Source organism: Talpa occidentalis, unplaced genomic scaffold (assembly GCF_014898055.3).
Source record: "Talpa occidentalis isolate TD23 unplaced genomic scaffold, MPIMG_talOcc4v2.1, whole genome shotgun sequence".
Lineage (NCBI taxonomy): Eukaryota > Metazoa > Chordata > Mammalia > Eulipotyphla > Talpidae > Talpa > Talpa occidentalis.
The window spans coordinates 88,759,142-88,783,490 of NW_026555331.1; the positions used below are offsets into that span (position 1 = coordinate 88,759,142).

The 24,349-nt window shown below is 37.5% G+C and overlaps 1 protein-coding gene and 1 long non-coding RNA gene across 9 annotated transcripts in view; one reads left to right on the forward strand and one right to left on the reverse strand.

The window, feature by feature from the left end:
- UMAD1 (UBAP1-MVB12-associated (UMA) domain containing 1) overlaps positions 1 to 24,349 on the forward strand; it is a 317,588-nt gene that overhangs the window by 207,078 nt on the left and 86,161 nt on the right. For 6 of the 8 annotated variants that reach the window (XM_054692381.1, XM_054692379.1, XM_054692380.1 and 3 more), the window contains one exon: positions 20,627 to 22,472. The exons of 1 other annotated variant lie outside the window; for it this stretch is intronic. In XM_054692381.1, coding sequence (XP_054548356.1) covers positions 20,627 to 20,884 — 258 coding nt within the window. In that variant the 3' untranslated portion in view covers positions 20,885 to 22,472. Of the gene's footprint in view, positions 1 to 12,313; positions 12,420 to 20,626; positions 22,473 to 24,349 lie in introns of those variants that run through there. One more of the 8 variants, XM_054692386.1, reaches the window with a different exon arrangement.
- The window catches only part of LOC129145315 (uncharacterized), a 156,154-nt gene that overhangs the window by 40,352 nt on the left and 91,453 nt on the right, over positions 1 to 24,349 (reverse strand). The gene's annotated exons all lie outside the window — the stretch shown is intronic.

Here is a 24,349-nt window from a genome sequence, read left to right on the forward strand (position 1 = left end):
GTATGTATTTCATCTCTGTTGTGGACTAATTGACCTGAGAAAATACATGATGGTTTTTAGGCCATAACTTATTAGAAGATTGGTATCTGCCTGTATTTTTCTTATTTACTCTTGTATCTTATAGTCAAGAGTATTGTAAAGTTAGGTACCCTTGCATGGTAGGAATCCTTTTAATAACTTTTGGAGTATCCTGAGTTATGAGTATCTTCTCAAGATACATATTCATCAATAATTATTTTTTTTCTACAGTTATCATTTATACTTAAGTGTGGTTTTCTTAAGAATTTTTACTATGGAAAAAAAGAATTTTTACTATGCAGAAGATTTGGGGTCTAGGTTTACATAGAATTCTGGGACACAAGAACTGGATTATCTGGTCCAATTATCTTATTTCAGAGGAGTAAACTGGAACTCAGAAAGGTTAAATGATTTGCTTAAGATCACAAGATTTACAGCGGTTGAGCGCTGGGTTGCGAAGCTGCCCGCAGCCTCTACGGTGCCGGTTTGATCCCCAGCCAGGGTCCCACATGGTGCGCAGACCTCGCCTGTCGCCCGCTGCTCCCCTCAGCAGTGTACTTCGTTCCTTCTGCCTGCTCTGCTCCCCGCTCTGGCTCTGGTGAATTCTCTCACCCTCCTGCGCTTCTGACTGTACCCAGTGCTTGTATAAATAAAATAAAAAAAAAATTTTAAAAATAGCCTTTAAAAAAAAAATCACATGATTTAGCTAGACAGGAGTCACCAGGACTTGTATCTCGTGCTCATTCTACAAAATCCTGCAGATTAATTTTCAACCTGATATATGAGTAACGGTATATATTCTGATAATTACCTTTTCTTCCTAAAACCTTGGGACTACTGAAAAAGGATGACCCTAATAATCATATATCAGTAACTTTTCTGTTGTTGATCTGAAAACACCACACTGTGTATTTCCCTTTGAGAATATTCAAAATAGCAAACCTAGTTGTTACTTTGTTGAAGCATTTAAACATTTTTCATTAAATATTTAAATTTTCCTCTTGTGGGTTTCTGTGGCTTCTCATTTATAATCATTTCTTAGTGTTATTCACTCTATTTTGCTAGGTAGACTTTCCCCAATAGGAGGTAATGATATCTTGTCTCCTTTTATAATAACACAGAAAAGAATTATAGGGTAGAGTTCCAATGTGGGTGGGAAGGTTTTAGAGATTATGGAGCTGTTTCAATTAGGATTGAAGTAGTATCACTTATACTCATATTTTAATTCATAAAATATAAAGATGCCAAGGCTTACTTTAATTATGATTTTTACAGACAAACTAAGTGTATATTATAAAAGCATACAAACAAGTTTATTATACCTAAACAAATTTGTAATTCAAGATGAGCAGGAACAATAGTTTGTTCCCTCACTTCAGGCTCTTGCTAACTTTCCTCCATGTACTTAAATATACTGCCAAAAAAAATCATGAAATTTGGAAATACTAAAGATTCAAAATAGCCAAAAACAATCCTGAGAAAGGACAAAAGTGAAGGTATCATATATCCCAAATTCGAAGTGATAGTAATCAAAACAGCAATGGCATTGGAGTAAGATCAGGCACACAGATCAATGAAACAGAATGGAGAGCCCCAAAATAAATCCACACATATATTAGCTACTAATTTAAAACAAAGGAGCCAAACACATACACTAAAACAATGAAAATCTCTTCTATAAATGGCACTGGGAAAATTGGACAACCAAATGTGAAATAATTAAAGTAGGCCACCACTACCTTATATCATGTACAAAAATTAATTCAAGACGGAATGAAGACTCAGATGTAAAACTTGAAGCCATAAATACATAAAAGAAAAAATAGGTAATATATTTCTTGAAATTTTTTCTTAAAGACGTGTTTGGGAACTTGATACCAGTGGCAAAGGAAACAAAAACAAAAACATATGTGATTATATCAAACTATAAAGCTTCCATAGTGAAAGAAAGTATCAGCAAAACAAAAAAATACCCTACTAAATGGGAGAAAATATTTGTATATCATATATCCATCAAGGGGTTAATATCGAAAATATACAATTCATAACAACCAAAAAAATAACTGATTAAGTGATGGGTAGAGGATTTAAATAGGCTCTTCTTCAAAGAAAACATACAGAATGCCAACAGGCACCTGAAAATATCATCATCTCTTATTATTGGAGACAATGCAAATAAAAAAGCACCATGAGACATCACCTAACCCCTGTGAGAAGGGCTATTGTTCCAAAGATAAGGCAAGGACTAGAGAAGATGTGGTAGTCCACTTGTGGGAATGTAAATTGGTGCAGTCATTATGGAAAGCAGTATGACGATTTCACAAAAAAAATTAAAAGTAGAAATTCCATATAGGCCAATTACCTCATTTCTGAGCATTTACTCAAAAAGCATTTACTCAAAAACACTAATTTAAAGAAATGAAGCATGCCATGCACCTCTGTGTTCACTGCAACAATATAGAGAAGATATGAAAACAACCTTAGTGCCCATTGAGGGATGACTGGATAAAGAAAATGTGATATATTAAACACAATGGAATACTACACAGTGAGCAAAAAAGTTATGAAATCCTGCTATCTGCAACATGAATGGACCTAGAAGGCATTACACTAAATGTATAAGTCAGAAAAAGATTTGAAACATGATTTTACTTCTACAGAGAGAAAAAAAAAATCAACTAAATGAAACAGAAATAAAATTCTAGACTTTAAGCCCAATTACCAGAAGGGAAGGGGGAAAGAAAATGGGCTAATGGGGTGAAGAGTGAACTGTATGATGAAGGCTGGAAATTGGACTTTTACTGGGGACCTTAACGTGGTACATATACATGTTGATTTTTAATGATGCATTCCTCAAACTTATATATCATATTACTTAAATTAAAGATTAAAGTTATTTCTATATTCATTGCATCTTGACAAAACCTTTTAAATTATTTCCTAGATTTTTAACCTAATTGATTTTACTCTAGCTTAAAAAAATTGTCCTACAGTGGTCAAAAGATGGAAACATCCCAAATGTGTCTCAGCAGATAAGTGGACAAGCAAAATGTGACACATACATACAACAAAATATAATTCTGCCTTAAAAAGTAGTGAAGTTCTGATACAACATCTATGGTCCCTGCAAACATAGTGAGATAAGCCATACATTAACAGAAAATATTGTACTATTCCATTTATTTTTTATTTTTTTAAGATTTATTTATTTATGCATACAAGAACTGGGGTACAGGCCAGAAGTGTGGGAGGTGGTGGTGAGAGGATTCACCAGAGACAGAGTGGGGAACAGAACAGGCAGATAGACTGAAATACACTGCTGAGGGGAGCAGTGGGCGAGTCAGGAGAGGTCTGCTGCGCCCTGTGGGTAGCTCCCAGGCCGGGGATTGAACTCTTGCTGTAGTGGCTACAGATTGCTTCATAAGTTGTGTCTTAACCTCTTGCGCCAGCAGGGAGGCCCTACTATTCCATTTATATAAGGTACTTAAAATAGGCAAATGGATAGTGACAGAGGTTACCAGAGGCTCAGGTGGGAAGGAATAGGGAGTTATTGAATAGGTACGGTTTCTGTTTGGGATAATGACAAGGTTCAAGAGACGGATGCTGGTGAGTGTCCAACACTGTAAATGTACTTACTGCCACTTAAGTCACACACTTAAAAATGGTTAAGATGACAGATGTTATGTTGTTTATATTTTACCACAATTTAAAAAAAGTTATCTGGAGTTAGCCATGAAATGAAATAGCACTCTTTTGGGCTATGAGTGTGCACCAGAAAAGGGACTCAGCCTCCTGCCACTCTAAATAGCCCCATCTTTCTCCTGCTGGGGTGGAAAAAAACACAGCTGTATTTACTTTTCCAACCCATCTTCTATTTTAAAATACAACCTTTTTGCAAATGAGAACCATGGTCAAGTGACACAGCTTTCTGCTCACCTCTTGGCTTGCCAAACATTGCTTTTCTAGCAGCATTCTGGGTTGGGTGCAGCAAGCTTGGGTAATACTATCACTCATATGCCTTCTGAGTTGATTTAATTAGCCTACCCTCATAATGTTTATATTCAATTTGGTGCATGACACATTCCTTTTCACTTTCATCTGTCTATGAAAATGTACAGCTACATATTCACCAACTGTGGTATTTCCAATTGTGTGGACTATTCCACACACCCAATTCAAATATTACAAAGAAAGTAAGACTTTTCTTAAACAATATTTTCTCATTTCTTAAAGAATTAGTTTCCTGAAATTAGAGTGATGTTTCTATGTAGGATGAACATGAGATTATACAAATAATTGTTTTTTGAATGATGGCTATGGACAAGACAATCTTAATTACAAGCAATTATGTATTTATGTTTTCAAATAATAATGGTGGAAACAAAGATAAATATAAACTTTAAGTATCAATTAAGAGCAGCAAAACATTAGATTTTCATCCTGAAACAACCACTTTAGTATAAGATAAAATTTGCTACTGTTTATGATAACATCTAAATGTTTTGTCTTAAAAATATGTATAGTACTTAGGTCTCTGAGTATTTTGGCACATGCCAAAATAAACCAAATGTAACTATTACTTAATGATTTAGTATTAATTACTATTTTTAGATTTAATTTCTTTTGTAATTCCTACTAGTATTCTATGCAGTCTATTTCAATTCAATTAGTATAAGTGATCTCTGTCTGTCTAAATATATAAAAACAAAGGAATATAATTATTTGTATTTTCTTTCCCATTTTAAAAATAGAAAATATTCCATTACAGTTTTTCTTATTGTTTATGCAGACTTGAAGTATGTTATTGTTTTACAAAATGAAAATCATTCCAGTAAAATTAATATTCAATATGGTGAAGTTATGTGCAAGATCATTTCTCATTGTTTTTCTTTACAATTATCTGGAAAAGTATCTTGTTGCATTACATTTTGAAGAAGTTGAATAGATATTTAAAATAAATAAGTAAAGCTTTATAAATGGGAAGTTAACTAGAATCTGGCGTGACTAAAGAGGGATATCAAATTCATCAGACCTTTGGTATACTTAACAGGCTTGAAGAATTCGTGCACAAAAGCTTAAGCCATTTTGTAACCTTGACTATGATTAGATGTTATAGTTTTCTAAGCTATTCCATGTTGTATCCAGCTTGGTAGATTTAACCAAGCTGGAAAACCCGTAGTCCAACCATTTGAATTGTTTCTAGTGGCACATTCCATATCTTGGGGCTTGCCTTGTCTATTCCAAATAACAACTCCATAGAGAAATTGCTAAACTTAAGCCCTTAAAAAATATCAATCAGACCAGTGAAGTTTAAAATTATTTTCCTTGGCGATGGCCTTGACATAGAAAATATTAGCTATTAAGTCAGGAGACCCAAAGTACAAATCCCTGCGATTACTAGAGGTATGATCTTAGGTCACTAATCTTTGAGTCTCAGAAGATGAGAATAGAAATCACGGTTTTCCTGTCAAATTTAATGAGTTCTGAGGCTCAAATGGAGCAACATATCTGAAACAATTTTTAAAAATCATGTAAAATTCTAACCCAATATTGTCATTTCTCCAAGATTCCTATTAGAACATTTCTGATGGCACAGTTTTAACTGAATCATTAAACTGATACAATCATACCAATAGTTGTTTTTAGGGAGTACTTTAAAGGCATGTAAGTGCTTAAAAGCTTTAGTTTTAAGAAACACGAGAAAACAAAGAAATGGAAAGATGTTCTGTGCTGCCAGAATGGAAGAATTAACATTAATGGAAGAATTAACATTCTTGAAATGTCGATTTTACTGGAAGCAATATACAGATTCAGAAAAATCCCTAGCAAAACTCCAATGGCATTCCTCAAGGAAATAGAACAAATATTACTGAAATTTATATGGAGCCACAAAAGATTCCAAATAGCCAAAACAAACCCAAGAAAAAGAAGAGAATGGAGGCATCGTGCTCCTAACGTCACACTATACAAGGTGACAGTAGTCAAAATAGTATAGTACTGGAATAAAAATGGACACAGATCAATGCAGTAGAATTTGAGACCAGAAATAGAACCACATATGGATAGTTTACAACAAAGGAGCCAAATACATACAACAGAGACATGAAAGCCTCTTCAATAAATGGTATTGGGAAAACTAGACAGCCACATGCAAAAGAATTAAACTAGACCATGCCATCTCACACCATACACAAAATTTAATTCAAAATGCATTAAAGACCAGTGTAAAACCTGGAACCATAAAATAAATACATAGACGAAAACATAAGCACTATGTTCCTTGACATTTCCCTTAGAAATATCTTTGGGGACATGACTCCAATGGCAGGGAATAAAAGCAAAAATAAACAATAGGATCACATCAAACTAAAAAGCTACTACACAGTGAAAAAACGATCAAAACAGATAGTCAATGGAATGGGGAAAAATATTTGCAGTTCATACATCCAACAAGATGTTAATGTCTAGTGTAGATAGATAGATATGTATATATATATGCACACACACACACACTATATACATTACACATATCTTTACCCTATGTATCTTTGTAAGTATATAAACACAACTCAACAAAAAATAATACCATCAAAAAATAGAAGATCTGAATGAACACTTCTTTAAAAAAAGATAAACAGACACTTGGGAAAAATCCTCTACTTATTATTAGGGACATGTAAACCAAAACACCATGAAATATCATCTCAGGCTTATATCAAAAAGAGAAAAAACAACAAATGTTAATGAAGGTGTAGAGAAAAAGGAACCCATGTATACTATTGGTGGGAATGTGAATTGGTATAGTCTCTATGGAAAATGGTATAGAAATTCTTCAAAAAAAATTAAAAATAGAAATTCCATATGATCCAGTAAATTCACTTCTAGGTAACTATCCAAAACTAAAAAAAAATGATCTTCAAAGATTTATGTGCACCCCTGTATTCAGTGCAGCACTATTTACAATAGCCAAGGTATAGAAACAATAAAAATGCCCAGTGACAGGTGAGTGAATAAAGATATGATATATACACAGTGGAATACTACACAACAAGAAAAATAATCTTGTCATTTGCAACAACATGAATGGAACTAGAGGGGATTATAATAAGCAAAGTAAGTCAGACAGGAGAAAGATAAAAATCAGATGGTTTTACTCATTCATTCCATTTATGGAATATAAAGAAACATGACAAAGGAACAGGCAAAACCAAACTTAAACAAACCTTTTGATCCTGACTGCAGAATTGAGGGTACCAGGGAAGGAGAGAGGGATGGGAGCAAAGGATGGAAGGGTCCAGTGGATAGTGGTGCAGGGTTATTGGTACACTGGTGATGGGCATGGCAAGGTAACATACACTTGAAGAGGTGTGAACCTGTACTCCTAAAACAGTGCTGTAAACCATTGTAACCACAATAATAATAATAAAAAAAAAAACTTTAGTATATTTTTAATTTCCAGATTATTGAACATCTACATGATTTGTTTTGTCTTTATGCTATAATATGTCTCCCCCCATTTTTTTTATTGTAATGGACTTGCTTTGAGAAGTAGACATTGGTGGATGTCATATTATCCTTTTCTTCACCTGCACTCTGAGTCAATGGAGAAATAAGAACAAAGAACCAGCAAAGAGAAAAACAAGATGGCACCTTCTTTACTGCTACAGCCTAGATTAAAAGGGCTTAGTGTTATTGCAAAAATAGACTCCCAAGCTCCAACTAACCTATGTCTAGACCTTTGGGGAAATTTTTTTTTTTTTAATAGAGGCATACTTTATTTATTTGTTTGCTGGTTTGTTTGTTTTGTTTATACATGCACTGGGTACAGTCAGAAGCGCGGGAGGGTGAGAGAATTCACCAGAGCCAGAGCGGGGAGTAGAGCAGGCAGAAGGACCGAAGTACACTGCTGAGGGGAGCAGCGGGTGGCAGGAGAGGTCTGCGCGCCATGTGGGACCCTCCTCGGGTGGCCGGGGAGCAGCCGGGGATCGAACCGGCGCCGCAGAGGCCGCGGGCAGCTTCGCAAACCAGCGCTCAATCGCTGCGCCACCGGGGAGGCCCCCTTTGGGGAAATTTTAAGAATTAAATGAGACATAATTACTTTACTTAACTTGTCTCCCCTTGTCCAAGTTGCAATAGAAGGAGAAAGAGACTTTCTCTAGATCTAGGACCTAAGTGGTTTATCGTCCCTCATCTAGAAACACAGACCTACGGCTGTTCCAAATCATCTAGGTAACTCAGTCTACCTCTTTGGGGAGGGATACAGGATGGAGCAGAGCCCAAGGTGTCTAGAGGAAAAATCCATCTTTATATAAAATAGAAATAAGAGGCCTTTCCCTTTAACAGAGGTGAGCAGAAATTAAATAAATGGAGTTTACCTACTCATCCCCTCTTCTGCTGTCCTATTTAGCTCTCATCTGAGGCTTTCCTCCTTACAGTTGCACCTAATCCTGTTACCCAATTGCTGATCCTGTACGCCAAACCCTGCCCCCAAGCATAGGCCAGTATAGCTTCCTCCAGAATGTACCACATGACAGTGGAGATATTAGTTCCTGAGAGAAAAGAGCTCTGTAAGGAAAGTTGATGGTATAGACAGAATATGTCCCCCAAAATTCATACATTGAAACCCAATACCCAATGTGAGAGAATTTGTACCTGGGGCCTTAATAGGGTGATTAGAACATGCAGGTAGAACCCTCACGAATGGGATAGTGCCCTTACAAAAAAGACACCAGAGAGCTTCCTGGCCCTTTCTACAATATGAGGTTTTGGGTTTTTGTTTTTGTTTTTTAAAGATTTATTTATTTCAGGCATTTTTATCTAAAAGTATTTCAGCATATATTGCTATAAGATGTAGAACCTAAAAATTGGTCCTTATTACACCTAGAAATATTAAATTTCTTGATTTCAAATAATCAGTGCTTAAATTTCTTCAGATGTGTAATAAACATTTTTGTTTAAAAAGAAGATTTATTTATGCATACAAGAACTGGGGGCGAGAGGATTCACCAGAGACAGAGTGATTGACTGAAACAGGCGAATTGACTGAAACACACTGCTGAGGGGAGCAGCGGGCAAAAGAGGAAAGGTCTGCTGAGCCATGTGGGTAGCTCTCTGGCTGCGGCTGGGGATTGAACTTGTGCTGCAGTAGCTGTGGATAGCTTCATAGGTTGCGTCTTAACCCCTTGCACCACCAAGGTGGACCCTACAATATGACATTATAGCAAAAAGAGGGCTCTCCATGAACCAGGAAGTGGACCCATACCAGACACTGAATTTGCTGGTTCCTTAATCTGGGACTTCCCAGTCTCCAGAACTATAAGAAATAAATTTCTGCTGTTTGCAAGTGCCCAATCTGTGGTATTTTGCTATAGCAGTCTGAAAGTACTAAGAAAGTCAATTAAATAAATTCAGCTTCTTTGCTCTCAGTGAAAGGTGGGTCTACAGTAAGATATTTCCCGAACAGTTTCATCTGCATTGTAACAGGACACCACTGGTCTTCCTTTGGGAGACTTATTCATGAACTTGCTCATTTGGCAAGTCAAAAACAGCCTAATTCTTCAAGAAGTAGATGTAGCTGGAACCTTAAACTAGTTTTAGTTCTGTCTCTATTTAGTACCCTTGGTGGTTCACCATGTTTATAGACAATGTAAAAAACAGTTGGTAAAATCTTGTTAGGATAAAACCAATGCAGAAATGAAGGCTTAACAAAATAATTTCTAGCTTAAGCTGAATAAATATGAATGTAAAGCTAATGGAGAAACTTATTCAGTCATTCATTAAATATATACTGATCACCTGTTATGAGCCAGGCATTGTTCTGATTACAATGGACATGCAAACTATTGTTCCTGATGTTGACCTGCCCATATTTTTATAAGGGTGTCAGAATTCTAGTCCAGCACGATATATTTTGAGAGAGAAGTGTACACAGGCTGTATTGGGAACAAAAGGACAAGTACTTGACCCAAGTTTGAAGAGTTACTTGGGGGACTCTTTCTAAGAGTCCTGATGTTTGCCTGAAGGGCAAGTTGAAATCGGCAAGATGAAGAGAGTGGAGGAAGAAAGAAAGATGTCCTAATTTAGGCCATTGTAATTTGAATGAACCAAGACTCAGAGGTAAACAGATTCTGGTATGTTTGGATAATAGCAAATGGCTTGATTTGAATGAAGAAGTAAAGAGTTTAGGAAATGGTGATAAAAGAAATAGAAGTGGTAAGCAAGGCCAATCATGCTTTTTGTGTTATGGTAAGAAGTTTGTTCTTTTTGCCAAAGGCATTTGAATAATTTTAAGCAAGGAAGAGCATATCTTTTATATAGCAAGAGAGAGAATATAGTGTGGGAAGAGTAAGGCCCTAAGCAGGACACTCTTGCATCACTCAGTGCAGAAGATACAGCGACCTGTATTAAGAGAAGAAAAAGAGAGAATGACAATGAACTTGAGAAATGGATAAACTTGCAGAGACATTAAAAACATCAAAATCAGCATGGCTTCTTTAGAAGATGGAGGAATTGAGAGGGAGAAAGACATCAAAGATAATTCAGGTGTCTTTATTGAGGACCTATGTTGGTATGCATCACCAATATGGAAAAGATTACAGGGCATTAAATTTGTGGTAGAGTTGGAAAGGAGAAGAGAGTCTGAAACATGTTGAGATTAAAATCTTTATGGAATAGCCAGAAGAAAATGTGTAAGGAGGGCCTCCCCGGTGGCACAGCGGTTGAGCGCTGGGCTGCGAACTGCCTGCAGCCTCTGCAGTGCCGGTTCGATCCCCGGCCACCGGGCGAGGGTCCCACATGGTGCGCAGACCTCTCCTGCCGCGCCCGCTGCTCCCCTCAGCAGTGTATTTCGTCAGTCCACCTGTTCTGTTCCCTGCTCTGGCTCTGGTGAATTCTCTCACCCTCCCGCGCTTCTGACTGTACCCAGTGCTTGTATAAATAAAAAAATAAATCTTAAAAAAAAAGATATTAAAAAAAAAAGAAAATGTGTAAGGAGTTTAACATATATGGATTAGGAGCTCTAGATAGAAATCAGGGTCTGAGTGTGTGTGTGTGTGTGTGTGTGTGTACATATGCACCTATCTAACATTATCTCCTTTTGGGGAGGGAAAGAGTAGAGCTCTAGTCACTGTGGATATAGATAAGCTTATCCAAGGAAGTGTGTTGGGATTAAGAAGAATAAAGGAACAGAAGGAGGCTCTGGAGGATGCCATTATTTCAGAAATAGGCAGAAGAATAGTGGACGAAACTAAGTGGCACAAAAGTCAAGAGATAGAAACTCAAAGAGAATCACTAGTGTTAAGTGCTACAAAGAGGTCCTATAAGATTAGCACTTCAAAGCATCTGAGTTTAGCATAAGAGTGATTACAAGTAACCTTGTCGGAAGTAGTGTCAGTGGAGGGCAGCGGTAGAAGGCAGGCTGCAGTGGGTGAGGAGTAAAGCAGACAGTGAGTGTCTACAATGGTCTCAGCCTCACTGTGCAAAAAAGCAGGAAGATAGCGTGGGAGTTCGGTGGGTGAGATGTCAGTGGGTTATATGGACATGAGAATTTTCTGTAAAGGGCTCATTGATTATATGAAAGATTAGCAAGTCAGAGACACTTGCTGGCTGATGAAGTCCTATTGTTAGGGGGAAAAGGCTGTCCCAAAGCAAATTCCATACAGGCTTTGTGGACTCCACCCCCACCCCAGGTCAAAGCCAAAGACACTGGGAACTCCAAATCCCATCACCACCAAAGGGAAGGTGGCTGGGACCTGAGGGTGGGGTCAAGCAGCCAGGTGGATACAAAAGGCAGACACGTGGGCTTTGGGGGTCTCTCCATTTTTGGGCTCTCGGCCAGCTAGCAGCGTCCGGCCAGCTCTGAGAGTGACTTTGGGTTTCCAGGTCGTCGGATCGGGTAGGACGCATTAAAGACTTTATTTCCCTATTTTCTCCCTGAGTTGTACATTTTCCTTATTTCTTTTTCTCTTGTAAATAAACCTTTTATTAACCCTTTTGTGTGTGTCTGTAGTAGAGTATTCATAAGTCCCTTTAAAGCGCGCGGGTGAGGACCCACAGCCAGGAACCCGTTTAATATCGGGGTTGCTCTATAACACTATCTGTGAGGAGTGGGGACAGGGTGGGTGTGAAATCCCAGGGGAGGGACTCTCTCTGGGTAGCAAGAAGGTGCCTTGCCCATAGAGGCAGGAGGGAAGCATGGATGGATATGAATGTAGATAGGTATTTTGGGGTGGGATAGATAGAAAAGGTCCCTACCTAATGGGGTTCCTATTTTCTTTCTTGGCCCACCTGCCAACAGAGATGAGAAAGGTGGAGTGAGTGGAGAGAAGAGAAATGGAGAACTATGTGCCATGAAGAGAGGGGGAAACCTACTGGGAAAATATGAGATGTCTGGAGAGCTTAAGGTTAGAGATCATGAATTCCTATAAATGAACTTTTTAAATGCTTTTTTAAAAGATCCACTAGCACAGCCCTTTGTATTTTCAAAACCGATACTCAACAAGATTCCACACTCAACACACTGTTGTCTGGTTTCTTTTCTAAAATGCTTCTCTTTCCTCTTTCCACTGCTCTCCCCTTTAGTTGGCTAGCACCAAAGATGTTCCGGCGTCAGGCAGGCCACTTTTCCAAGAATACATGGAACAGATTACATATGCAAGCGACTCTCTTCTTGCCCTCACTTCCCCTTCTACATTTGTATACATTCAACTGAAGTTCTGAAAAGAAGAAGTCAGGAGAACTTTAAAAGAAACTGTAAAGATGGGAGAAGCAGCAGTTCAAGCAGGTGGAAATACTGAGCAACGAAAGAGGAGACAGAGGAACTAATATTTGGGAGGAAAGTCATCAGCCAAACTGTACATTGAAATGTGAGAGATGGGAAAGACAGGAAATAAAGAAAATACCTACTCAAATATATAGCACCCTCAAACTAGAAATCGAGTCACATGGAACACGTAACTTTTCCATGGATTCGGTATTCTCCTGCCTAATTTATCTGTATCAGTGGTGAAGTGTTCTGGGCTTTTTGTTTCTGTGGACCAACTCCTCAATTTAAAAATCAAGTCTGCTATGTCTGGATTATCAGAGAACCAAACAGAATAAATTCAGTGCCACCCAAATATACTTAATAAGCACTTGTTATATGCAGGCACCACTGTTCTGAGTACTGGGAATTTACAGAAAAATAGGAAACAGTCTACCTTTTCAGTAGAATTCCTCCCAAGTGAAAGGAGACTATTGCATAGGAATTACATCCTGTTTTTTTTTTTTTTTTTTTTAAACAGCTAGCCAGGCTTTCATTAACAACCAGCTTCTTAGAAAAATAAAGAGCTTGATGACTGCCTTAACTATGCCATTGTTTGTATCACCTTCTCTTCACCTCTTGTCCCCTGATGCATCTGACTCAGATTTGCAACCCCCCCACCCCAAATCAGGACTCTGATGTAATGCAAGCAGATACCAGCTGAAGCCAGAATAGAATGGATATTTATCTGGGGAGATAAAGTGACTGTGCTGCCTGTTCAGGCTATTGTTCAAAGGAACATGTCTTTTATTTATAGACATTAGAATTTAAAGGCATAGACAGCCAGCGCTTGATATAACCTCTTCTTATTATAACTTGTTTCCTAGAAATTTGCCTGCTGTAAGCTACCTTCTTTGCATGTAAATGGAATGTGTTAGATGGGTGTTTTATGCCTGGTTTCATGTTCCTTTAATAGGTTCTATCACTGTTTTGGTTAAGACTGGTTTCTAAATATTAATGATTCCATTTTTTGCTTTTATAGAATACTTTTATCTCTGTTTATCTGAGGCACAGTTGCTAGTGGTTTTAAAAAGATGCCAAATATAGGTGATGCCCGTAAATAAAATATTCATCTTTAGTCAGGTACAGCTAAGTGATAAAGTCTCTAAATTGTTAGCTGGTTTGCAAAGTTGGTATCCCTTAATGGATTTCTTGGTGGTTATTGGGGGTTTTGTGCCAGGGAAAATGCAGTTGTGTGTTCTTAAACCTGCTTTTCTTTTTTTATTATTTTTTATTTTATATATTTTTACATCATTTTTCATTTTTGCACAATGTATGCATTTTCATCTTGGTTATATTCCCCACACAATTCCACCCCCCTTATTTTGACACTAATCCCTCCTCCTCCCCGTAGTGTGTCTCTGGTTTATAGTTGCTTATTGATTTTGATTTTTACTTTATTATAATTAGTCTTCTTCCTGGTCCCTTATTTAAGTTTTCTAAATTCCTTGCTATCAAACACCCAAGTGTGGAGAGCACAAGGAGGCCACTAACCTTCAGTTGCTCCGGGGAAGCAATTTCAATTTCTGAGCCTTTGCTTAAAAGGCGTTATATGCCTTGCATTCTTGGAGGGTGCTTTTTTTGCTTTTTTCCTAAATTCCAAGAAATTTTTTACAGATTGAACCTCATGAATCTTCAGAGCCCCTCTACGGAGAAAGGAAGCGTGCCTGTAAACCTCTTTGATTTGAAATAAAGATAACAGAACATGAGGAGTCCAAGATAAACTTGGCCAGTCGATTTTTTTTAACTGGTTAACTGGAGGGCAAGAAATCATTTTTTTTTTTTTTTACAATCATGAAAACAATTAATTGTTAACTTTATTCCTTGTAATGCTATAGATAAGGAAAGTTATTTTCTCAAGATTAAAAAAAATTCTGCCTGGCATACTAGTTAGTATATTTCTATCATACAAGGGCCAACACTAATTTGGAGGAGGCATATTAAAGCCAGCGTATGTGAAAGACTTAGATTCAGGAGCATTATCGTAGCAGCATGTCTAAGAACAGGGTTAACCTCAAAAATAACAAATATGTTTTATGAACATGATATTTGAAGTAATTTTTTTAATTTGACTATTAACCATAAGGTTAATTGATTCTTTTCTTCTTGCTCCACTGTGGTTAACATACTCATTCTTCCCTTTAAAGGCCCATTTTATTATGCAAATGAAAAAAATCACGAGACTTTGTGTCTTAGAGTGAGGGTTGCTTTTTGCAGGGAAACTCATGCACCTGTTCCAGCCCTCAGCCCCCACCTCTGCTTGCACTGGCTGCCAAGCTAGAAACTTAGCAATCAGGGTTAGCGGGTGTGGGGTCCTTGAATTTTGACTCATTTTCTTTGTGACTTACTCTATTTTGCCTATAATTTCTCCCCTTCCAACTCTCAGCATGCCAACAGCAGCTGCATCATGGCGCTCGCCCCGCTGCCAAGAGGGCAGGCAGCCTTGGAGACGGTAACGTCGCACTCTGGCCAACTGTTAGGAGATAGTGCTGGAGGAATACACACAGCACAGCCAAGATGCAGATCCTTCTAGGAGACATTTGATAGAATATTTTGTCCATGGTGTCTTTTACATTTAAATTTAAAAATTTTTTCCTTATAGGAAATTTCCAAACATACCCTAAAGGTAAAAAGCACAGTGTAGAGCACTCCTTTCTACCAATCTGTCTCTCCATTTCCACAATGATCAACTCATGGACAATGCATTTCACTGCCCTGGGGGTTGCCCATGCTTTATCCAGACTATGGGTGTATTCATTTCCAGGGATAAATGTCTCAAGTTACAGCTACATCCCCATCCTTTCTCAGTCTAAGATCTGTCACCTTAATATTCTAACTCCTTTCTTCTTAAGGGTAAAAAGATAGAGGGTTTTTTTTCCTTCTAAATTAAGTCAAGATATGCTACTTTAGGGATTGTCATATTTTCTAATAAAATGTCCCCTAAATTTTCAAACCATTTCTTCTGTCAGCCTGTGTACCCAAAGCATGTCTGAAATGTGCAGAATCTTAGATTGTAAAGCCACTGGGTTTGAGTCTGTTTCACCACAGACTCGCTGTATAACCTGGGACAACTTCCTTAACCTTTCTGTGCCTCAGTGACCTCTTGTTCTTAACGTGGGAATAGTAATAGTTCATATCTGACAGAACTGGTGTAAGACTTAGGTGAATGAATGAAAATATATATACATTATATATATATATATTTGAATAGATTTAAACAGCTTAGATAGAGTCTGTCACTAAGTAAGTGTTCAATAATGCTAGTTGCTGTTGTCATCATTTTTTGTCCCTTCCCCATTCATTTTACAGAATACAGAACTAGGATCAGGTAGATGAAACAACAGAACTAGGATCAGGTAGATGAAACAACAGGACTAGGATCAGGTAGATGAAACAACTCCCTTCAGGTCATATGGCAGTTTTATCAGGAAAACTTGAACAAGAAGCCATGTCTCAATTCCTTTAATCCAAATATAGTTTGACATAGTCTTATCCTCAAGGAATTATGCCCTGACAGTTAAGAATGATTAGGAAAAGAAAGAGGATTAATAAAAGTATGAACAAAGGAATAAATATTGCTGCTGGTGAGTTAAACCTTAAGCTGTGTTTTTAGAAAGCAAACTGCTCCAAGTATTACAACTCCTCTTTAGTGGAGAAGGTGAGATTGCAAGAATACTTTTGTTAAAGAAAGGAAATGATTTAGCGAATGAAACTGGAGAGCATTCTACATGCAGGGAAGAAAGAAGAAAGTTCAAGTATGACATGGCACTAACAGATCTAGAGGGTATTTACATGTGAGATTAAGAGAAGACAAGATCCAAGAGGACAGTGGAAGGTAAGATTATTTGAACCTCCACTGGATGTCAAAAACAAGAGATGGATGGATCCTAGATGTTAAAGCCAAGCAGAATCTGACATTCCTAAAGTTTTTACTTATTCCCTCACTGTAACATGAGCTAAGCACTGTTCTACTTACAAATATTATTTCATTTAATCCTCATGATATTTCTGTCATTCTGTCATGACACTTCTCGTGAAGTAGGTACTTCCATTGATCTCAGAATACAGCAAAGGAAATCCAGGTACAGAGAAGTTAAATAACTTGCCCAGGACTATTTGCTTACTAATAAGCAGGAGAACTGAGCTTTATACCCAAGCCATCTGGCTGTAGAATCTGTGCTCTCAAATATTCCATGTGCTGCTCCATAGGAACCAAAGCCCTGGTGCATATGTGATCCCAACACCAGCATTATGGTGAAACCCTTTAAAGATGCTGGAGTCGGTGTGTTCTACCTCACTGATACCTGCGTTCTTGGCTGACCCGGGAGAGTTTACATTTAAGTCCAAGTCAGGTGTCAGGAGGCAGGCTCTCTCCACCATATCTATCTCTCTCTCTCTCTCTCTCTCTCTCTATCTATCATGGAGAAACAGAAATAGAAATATATATATATATATATAAAATAAATTTCTAGTAAACTTTGTCCTATATGTAATAAATTTCTAATAAACTTTGTCTTAATTGAGTGTGGGTATATTTGTTCTACTTGATGTCCTAAGAAAGTATTCTGGTGCTTTATTTTCATAAGAAAGTATAAGGCCACTCTTGATAGAGAAATGTTTGATAACTTCATTAATTCAAAGTCATTCACTAAACAAATACTAGTTGATGTTCTCTGCTCTAGGTGTGGAGGGTGCTTTTGGACAAGAGAACAGTCTTCCACAATCACCATGGATTTTTTCCCTTTCTTAATGAGTTTCTTCTCAGTAAGCTGCCAATATTAACTCCCGATTTAACAAAAACAAAAACCAAGAGAACCCTCCTGACTCCACATAATGCCTAAAAACAAATTTTCTGTTCTCATAGTTGTATTCATTTTCTTTCCTTCTACCTTCTTTTAAACACACATCAAATCAATTTTCTCTACTAGAGCTCACCCAATTCCAGACTCAAATTACTCCCCCTGCCTGCTAACAACTCCACTTGGACATCCATCAAGTACCTTGAATATCAAAAGGAGAACTCTCAATCTTCATGTTCAAGCCTGCACCCCCAAAACCCTGTTTCCACCTCTGTGTATGATTACTCCATCCTTATTGCACAGACCAGAAACTGTCTTCATGCATGACTCCTCTCGTGCTTCTACCCCACATCCATTCCATCAGAAAATCCTGTTGGCTTTATCCTTATTCTATCCAAAATCCATTGTTTCTCTCACTTTGAATTCATATCACAATCCTTCCTGATTCTTTCCCTAGTCACCATCTGCAGCACCCACAATGATTCATAAGACATCAGTCAAAATATATCTCCTCTACAACAATATGTCCCTCAAGGTTTTTTTTTTTTTTGTCAGATATGCAACAACATAGATAAATCTTATATATAGTGTTAAGGAAAGATGTCAGAAACAAAGTTCAGACTGCATGATTCCCTTCATTTAAAATACTAAACCAGGTGGACCAATCCATGGTGTTAGAAATCAGGATGTGGCTTAAGAGGCAGGGAGTTGATTGTGACTGAAAGAAAAACCCAAAAGGGCCTCTTGGGGAGCTGGTTATTTCTGTTGCTGGGTGCTATTTGCTCCCAGGTATTCAGTTAGTGAAAATTTAACAAAGTACACACTAAATGCATACCCTTTCCTGTGTATATTTTATAGAACAGTAAAAAGATTTACGAGATTGTTTTTTACACAGGAAATCATAGTCCTTTAGACTTGGAAACAAGGAATTTATCAGCAGTTATAACCATTATAACATAAGCTCCATTCAAGGAAAAATCTTGTCTGCTTTCATTCTGTTTAGCAAATATTTACTAAGCACCAGTCATTGATCTGGACCTTTAGGAAGCAACAGTGAACACCAGAGACAAACTCCTCAAGCTTCTGAGTGACGATAATCAGAATAAATTACATAATATGTAACAGTGCTAAGGGCTAGAGAGGGGAAGAAAGCAGGGGAGGGAGACAGGGACTGCTGGAGTGAAGAAGGTGAGGGGCAGCGGTTGAGCGCTGGGTTGCGAAGTTGCCCGCAGCCTCCGCGGCGCCAGTTCGATCCCCGGCTGCTCCCGGGCCACGGGAGGAGGGTCCCACATGGCGCGCAGACCTCTCCTGCCGCCCGCTGCTCCCCTCAGCAGTGTACTTCGGTCCTTCTGCCTGCTCTGCTCCCCGCTCTGGCTCTGGTGAATTCTCTCACCCTCCCGCGCTTCTGACTGTACCCAGTGCTTGTATAAACAAAAACAAAACAAACAAATAAAATAAATAAATAAAACATGCCTCTTAAAAAAAAAAAAAAAAAAGAAGGTGAGGGGGCAGGATCCAGATTAAATAAGGCAGTCAGGAAAGGCCTCACTCAGAAGTAACATTTGGAAGGGGAGGGAAAGAGCTGGAAGTCTATCTAGAAGAACCTCCTAGGTGAAGGGAGTAGAAAATGAAGGCCCAGGGCCTCCCCTGGTGGCGCAGCGGTTGAGCACTGGGCTGCGAAGCTGCCCACAGCCTCTGCTGTGCTGGTTCAATCCCATGCTACCGGCGAGGTCCCACATGGCGCGCAGACCTCTCCTGCCACGCCCGCTGCTCCCCTCAGCAGTGTACTTCATCAGTCTGCCTGTTCTGCTCTCCCCACTCTGTCTCTGGTGAATTCTCTCACCCTCCCATGCTTCTGACTGTACCCAGTGCTTGTATAAATAAATAAATAAATCTTAAAAAAAAAAAAAAAAAAGAAAGTGAAGCCCCAAAGCAGAAGCAGGTTGGTTGTGCGTGAGCTACAGCATGGAGGCAGAGAGACTGGAAATGAGTGAGCCAGGACAGATGAGCTGGGGATAAAGAAGGGGAGGCTTGTAGGCCTCTGTAAAAGACTCTGTAGTTTTATTCTTCATGATTCCTGGTGCGTGTAGAGGAGTAAATGTTTACCTAATTGGTTTGAGTTATGTTTCTGTTGTTTGTAGTGGCAGGTCATTCATTCTCATTGCTGTACATCTACTGAATGCCATTCTATAATTGATGGACGCTTAGGGAGTTGCCTGATTTGGACTTGCATTGAGTGTTGCTGTGAACACCTTAGTGAAGATCTTTTGGTAAAAGGGTAAATGCAAGATACACCAATATTAAAGAAATTGAACAAGATACATCAATTCTTCAAGTAACTTATATGACATAACATGATAGTTCCAGTGAAAGTCAGGCAATCAGTCAGTATTCATGGTACCCACTAGAATTAAATTTTCCAGTACATATTAGGGTAGAGTAGCAAAGTACACAGGGCAGGGAACACAAATATATGTCCAGTAGATTGCTTGCCATCAAGGACCCTAGAGTTTAGTTGGAGATAAGACAGATATGGAGATATGAAACAGCACCTGGCAAAGACATATATGAAATGCCAAATAATATCCTAAGAAATTTGTCTCCTAATCAATCAACTATCCCCTGCAGTACAGTTATTTTGGACCACAGTGATGTCATCATCTACAGGAACTGGAAATTCAGTAGAGCCTGAAAACATACAATCGATTTCAACAAGCAGAGGCAGACCTTGTAGACATTGCCTGGGCTAGGGAAATAGACAGAATGCTACTTTGAATTTGAGGGGTGGGTGGTCTCTGTGCATGAGAAGAGGGCTTAGGGTTCATTTGAAAACCTAGCATAGATTTGGATAGATTTATTCCTCAAGAAAAGTAAATATCTGTATTCTAATCTGAGAATATTTATATATTCCACATTTCTCAATCATTTTGAAGTATTGATGCCACATTTACAGTTACAAAACCTCAAAGACCATAAGGTCTAAGTCATTTAAATATGTATGTATTTGTAGAACAGCAAAGAAAACTCATCCAATACGATGGTAGCAGGCCCCAAGACAGAAAATAAGTGCGGCCAGACCCTGGACAACAACGCGTTAATGACCGAGCTCCTAAGCGACGTACCCTTCACTTTGGCCCCACATGTGCTTGCCGTGCAAGGCACCATCGGTGACCTTCCAGACCACCTACTCTCCTATGATGTCAGCGAAAACTTATCACGGTTTTGGTATGATTTCACTCTTGAAAATTCAGTGCTCTACGATTCATAATCTTTGTTGACACCTTAATAGGTTGGGGGAAAAGTTGGCCAGCTTTATTTAACCTGTTTGATGTTCTTCGCCATTTCACTGTTTAAAGGTCCTCAGAAAAGCAATGAGTGTACGACAAGGAAAATAACTGTGTTCACTGCTCTGTTTTTGAGGATATAGTATATTTATGTAATAATGGAATTTCAGTTCTACTTCTTTTCCCCTAGTAAGAAATATAAAAATTAGGCTATCAAAGTCTTATTAAAGGAGTGGACACTTTCAAAATACAACATCTCAAATTCATTTTAGAAGAACTATGAAAAAGAACTGTGGTATTTTTCTTAGTTACCTTAGAAGTCTGTGCATAGAGTGAATATTCCTCTTTGGTTTTGGAAGAGACTTTAATGTTATTCCCTTTCTTCTTCCACAGTGTGTATGAATGAATTCATGGAGGAAAATAGGTAGTTAAACTTTTCAGTCCTGATATATTCAATGTGGAAACAAGACTTTGCTTTAAAAGCAGCGGTAGTTTCCTGATATAAGGGTGGTGCTTGAGCTGCCCTCGATGCCGTTTGTTTTCAGTGATAAATTTCAGTTTCCCCAAACCCATGATGGCAGTCCTCTCTACCTTGACTGATCCTGTGTCTCTGCTGTGTTTTCTGCCTTGCTGCTACTCAGGCGAGTGAGCGCTCGCTCACCAGCTTTCCAAATAACTTTCCCTGCTTCTGCCTCAGTTGGCATTTGCTTTCCTCACTACATATGCTCCCAGTTTATGAAGAGATCCACATTTCCTTTCAACCTCTCTGCCTTCTAAAGAAAAACATCTCACGATGATACTCATTATTGCTGATAACACACTTATTTAGAAATTTATTGGCCGCAATACATGTGGAAATGTTTCACTGCTAGAAAAACTGAAATCGACTCATTTCCAATTAGAGTACAGCCAAAACACCTACATGACTTTTTTAAAATATCCATTTATTTATTCTAACTAAAACAGAAAAGAACTGCCATTGGTCAATAAGCTGTAAAAGGAAGAGGTAAATTGTGATAGAGTATTTTCTAGGTGATGGAAACTTAAATTATATTTGTATTGACTAGTTGCAGTACTCTTCATGAATTCTGTGCCAAGTTGAAGTATATTTTTCACAAAGATAGAGTGTGATAGCAAAACTAAACACTGTGCACAAAAGTATATGAATTATTCAGTCTTTAATGTCTTATAGATGTTTAATAAATGTGACGTGGTCTTGATAAAAATGCTACATATTTAAAAATTAAAGTACCATTTCTATTGACAAAAATACTTCATTTAAAAATAATGTTACCATATGATGTAAATGATTATTTGCATAGTTTTCCTACAATATCAGTTCAGGATATATGTCTTATTACTGAGACAAATGTGAACATTTTATAGAAGTTTTTGTGAAATCATATCCTTTCATACCATGTTAATATTCCCTTAAAGCTAATGTATGTCATCAATTTGTCTAATATATGTGTTAATTTTTGTAAAAATACTTAGACATTTTATTATATTTATGTCTGCTGCGATACAGATGCACTTGTATTTTAATTTGTCCACAAAAATGGTTATATTTAAATAAATGTGAATTAAAATGAATATTTTGATTGTTTTCACATCCAAAAAATGGCTTTCTTTGAATTATTCTTATCCAAATGATTCTTTGGGAGGCAGATTTAGGTGTGTGGTTTATATGCTATGGAGAAAAATATGAAATGTGCTTTTACATTAAGTTTTAAGAAATAACATTAAAATGGCAAGATCACTAATAGTGGTTAAAAGGACTTGAGAAATTTGAGAGAAATCCCATGAACATTCTAGCTAGCTCTTCAGCATCAGAAAATTTAGTAATAGCTAGTGTTCTGACCTATTTTTAACAAAAACATTGTGAAAACGACATCTTAATATTCTTATCCTGTATATAAATTCATGTTACTATTTTAAAACTGAAACACTGGAAATCATCCAGTCAACTTCATTTTACTCAAGAGAAAATTAAAGTCAAGAAAGGTTAAATGACTTACATTACCTAGTGATAAATAAAAATTAACTTTAAAACTGTTTATAATTATAACAAAGGTGTGGTGAGAAAGAATTCAGGCATTGGAGGCAGCCAGCCAGCTTGTAAAGGGACCCTTCCTCACTTACAAGCTAAAGGACTTTTGAGTCAGTCCCCTAACTTCCAGCATCTTCCATTGTTAAATAGTAATTGTATGTCCTTTGCAAGGTTTGTCATCTCAAATGCCTGGCAGCATAAAGCGGGACACATCATAGATGTTCTGGGAAGGGGAGCTGGTATAACTCTCATTATTAACCACACATATAATAGTTTAATGAAATACAAAATGCACATTAATGGAATTTAATGTAAAACATAACAATCTGCATCTACTCTAGTTCCCCCTACCTATTTTTTCCATATTAAATACCTCACTTTGAAAAATATTCCTACACTACATTAATCGACTCTTCTATAATTCCTTAGTTGAGAATACAATACAGAACACTTTTTTCCTCTTATCAAGTATCACAGTACTTTTCCTTAATATAAGTTATCATAACTGTAGAATTGAGGCCACTAGATAAGGATGGTGGAGCGCAAAGGGCAGAGTGGTCCTATGGGCTATAGTGGAGGATTGTGGGTGCTTTGGTGGTGGGTGTGGCAGTAACAAACATCTAAAGAGGTGTCAACTTATACCCCTAAATCATATACAATGTTGTAACCCAATACTACCTCAATAAATATAATTTTTAAAAAGTTGTTATTGTAAAGTACTATCTGTATAGAATGTGCAAATGATTTTACTGAATCTTATTTTTAACCCTATAATATAGTCAGGAAGTTGCATACATTTTATTTCAAACGTTTTTAATGCCATTTTCATCCTTTTCTAAAAAAGGAATTAAAGAGGCAATTCTGACCAACTTGTTATTCTAGTTATATTTTGTTTCACTGAATTTTTAAAAGTATATGATTAAATGTTAACAAAACCCCCTTTCTTATTAGCAATTCTAGAAACCCACAATAGTTTTTTTTTCTCAGCAAACATTCATTGACACCAACATTTTCTTCCGTTTCTCAAAAGGAAATGATAAATTACAAAGAGCATGAAGGAAATCTCTTACCAAATTCCCAGATCTGATTTCTTATAACTGTAAAGAACAGGTATGAAGAAGCAAAAAAATCATCTTATGCATGTTCTAAAATAGTTGGTATATCAGACCTTACCCCTTCTCTCATGGTAACAACTGATCAGTCAATGAACACAGCCCTCTAACACAGTAATCTAACAACAAATGTTACTTTCAGAGATGAATATATTCTCTTATTAATTACATCATTAACATTCACATGAAATGTGTGAATTGGATAGATTGTTGAAGAATGTAATATCCTTTAAGCTATTGAAAAATAGCAGCTTATGAACATTATCTTTTGCGTATTTGTGTCTTAC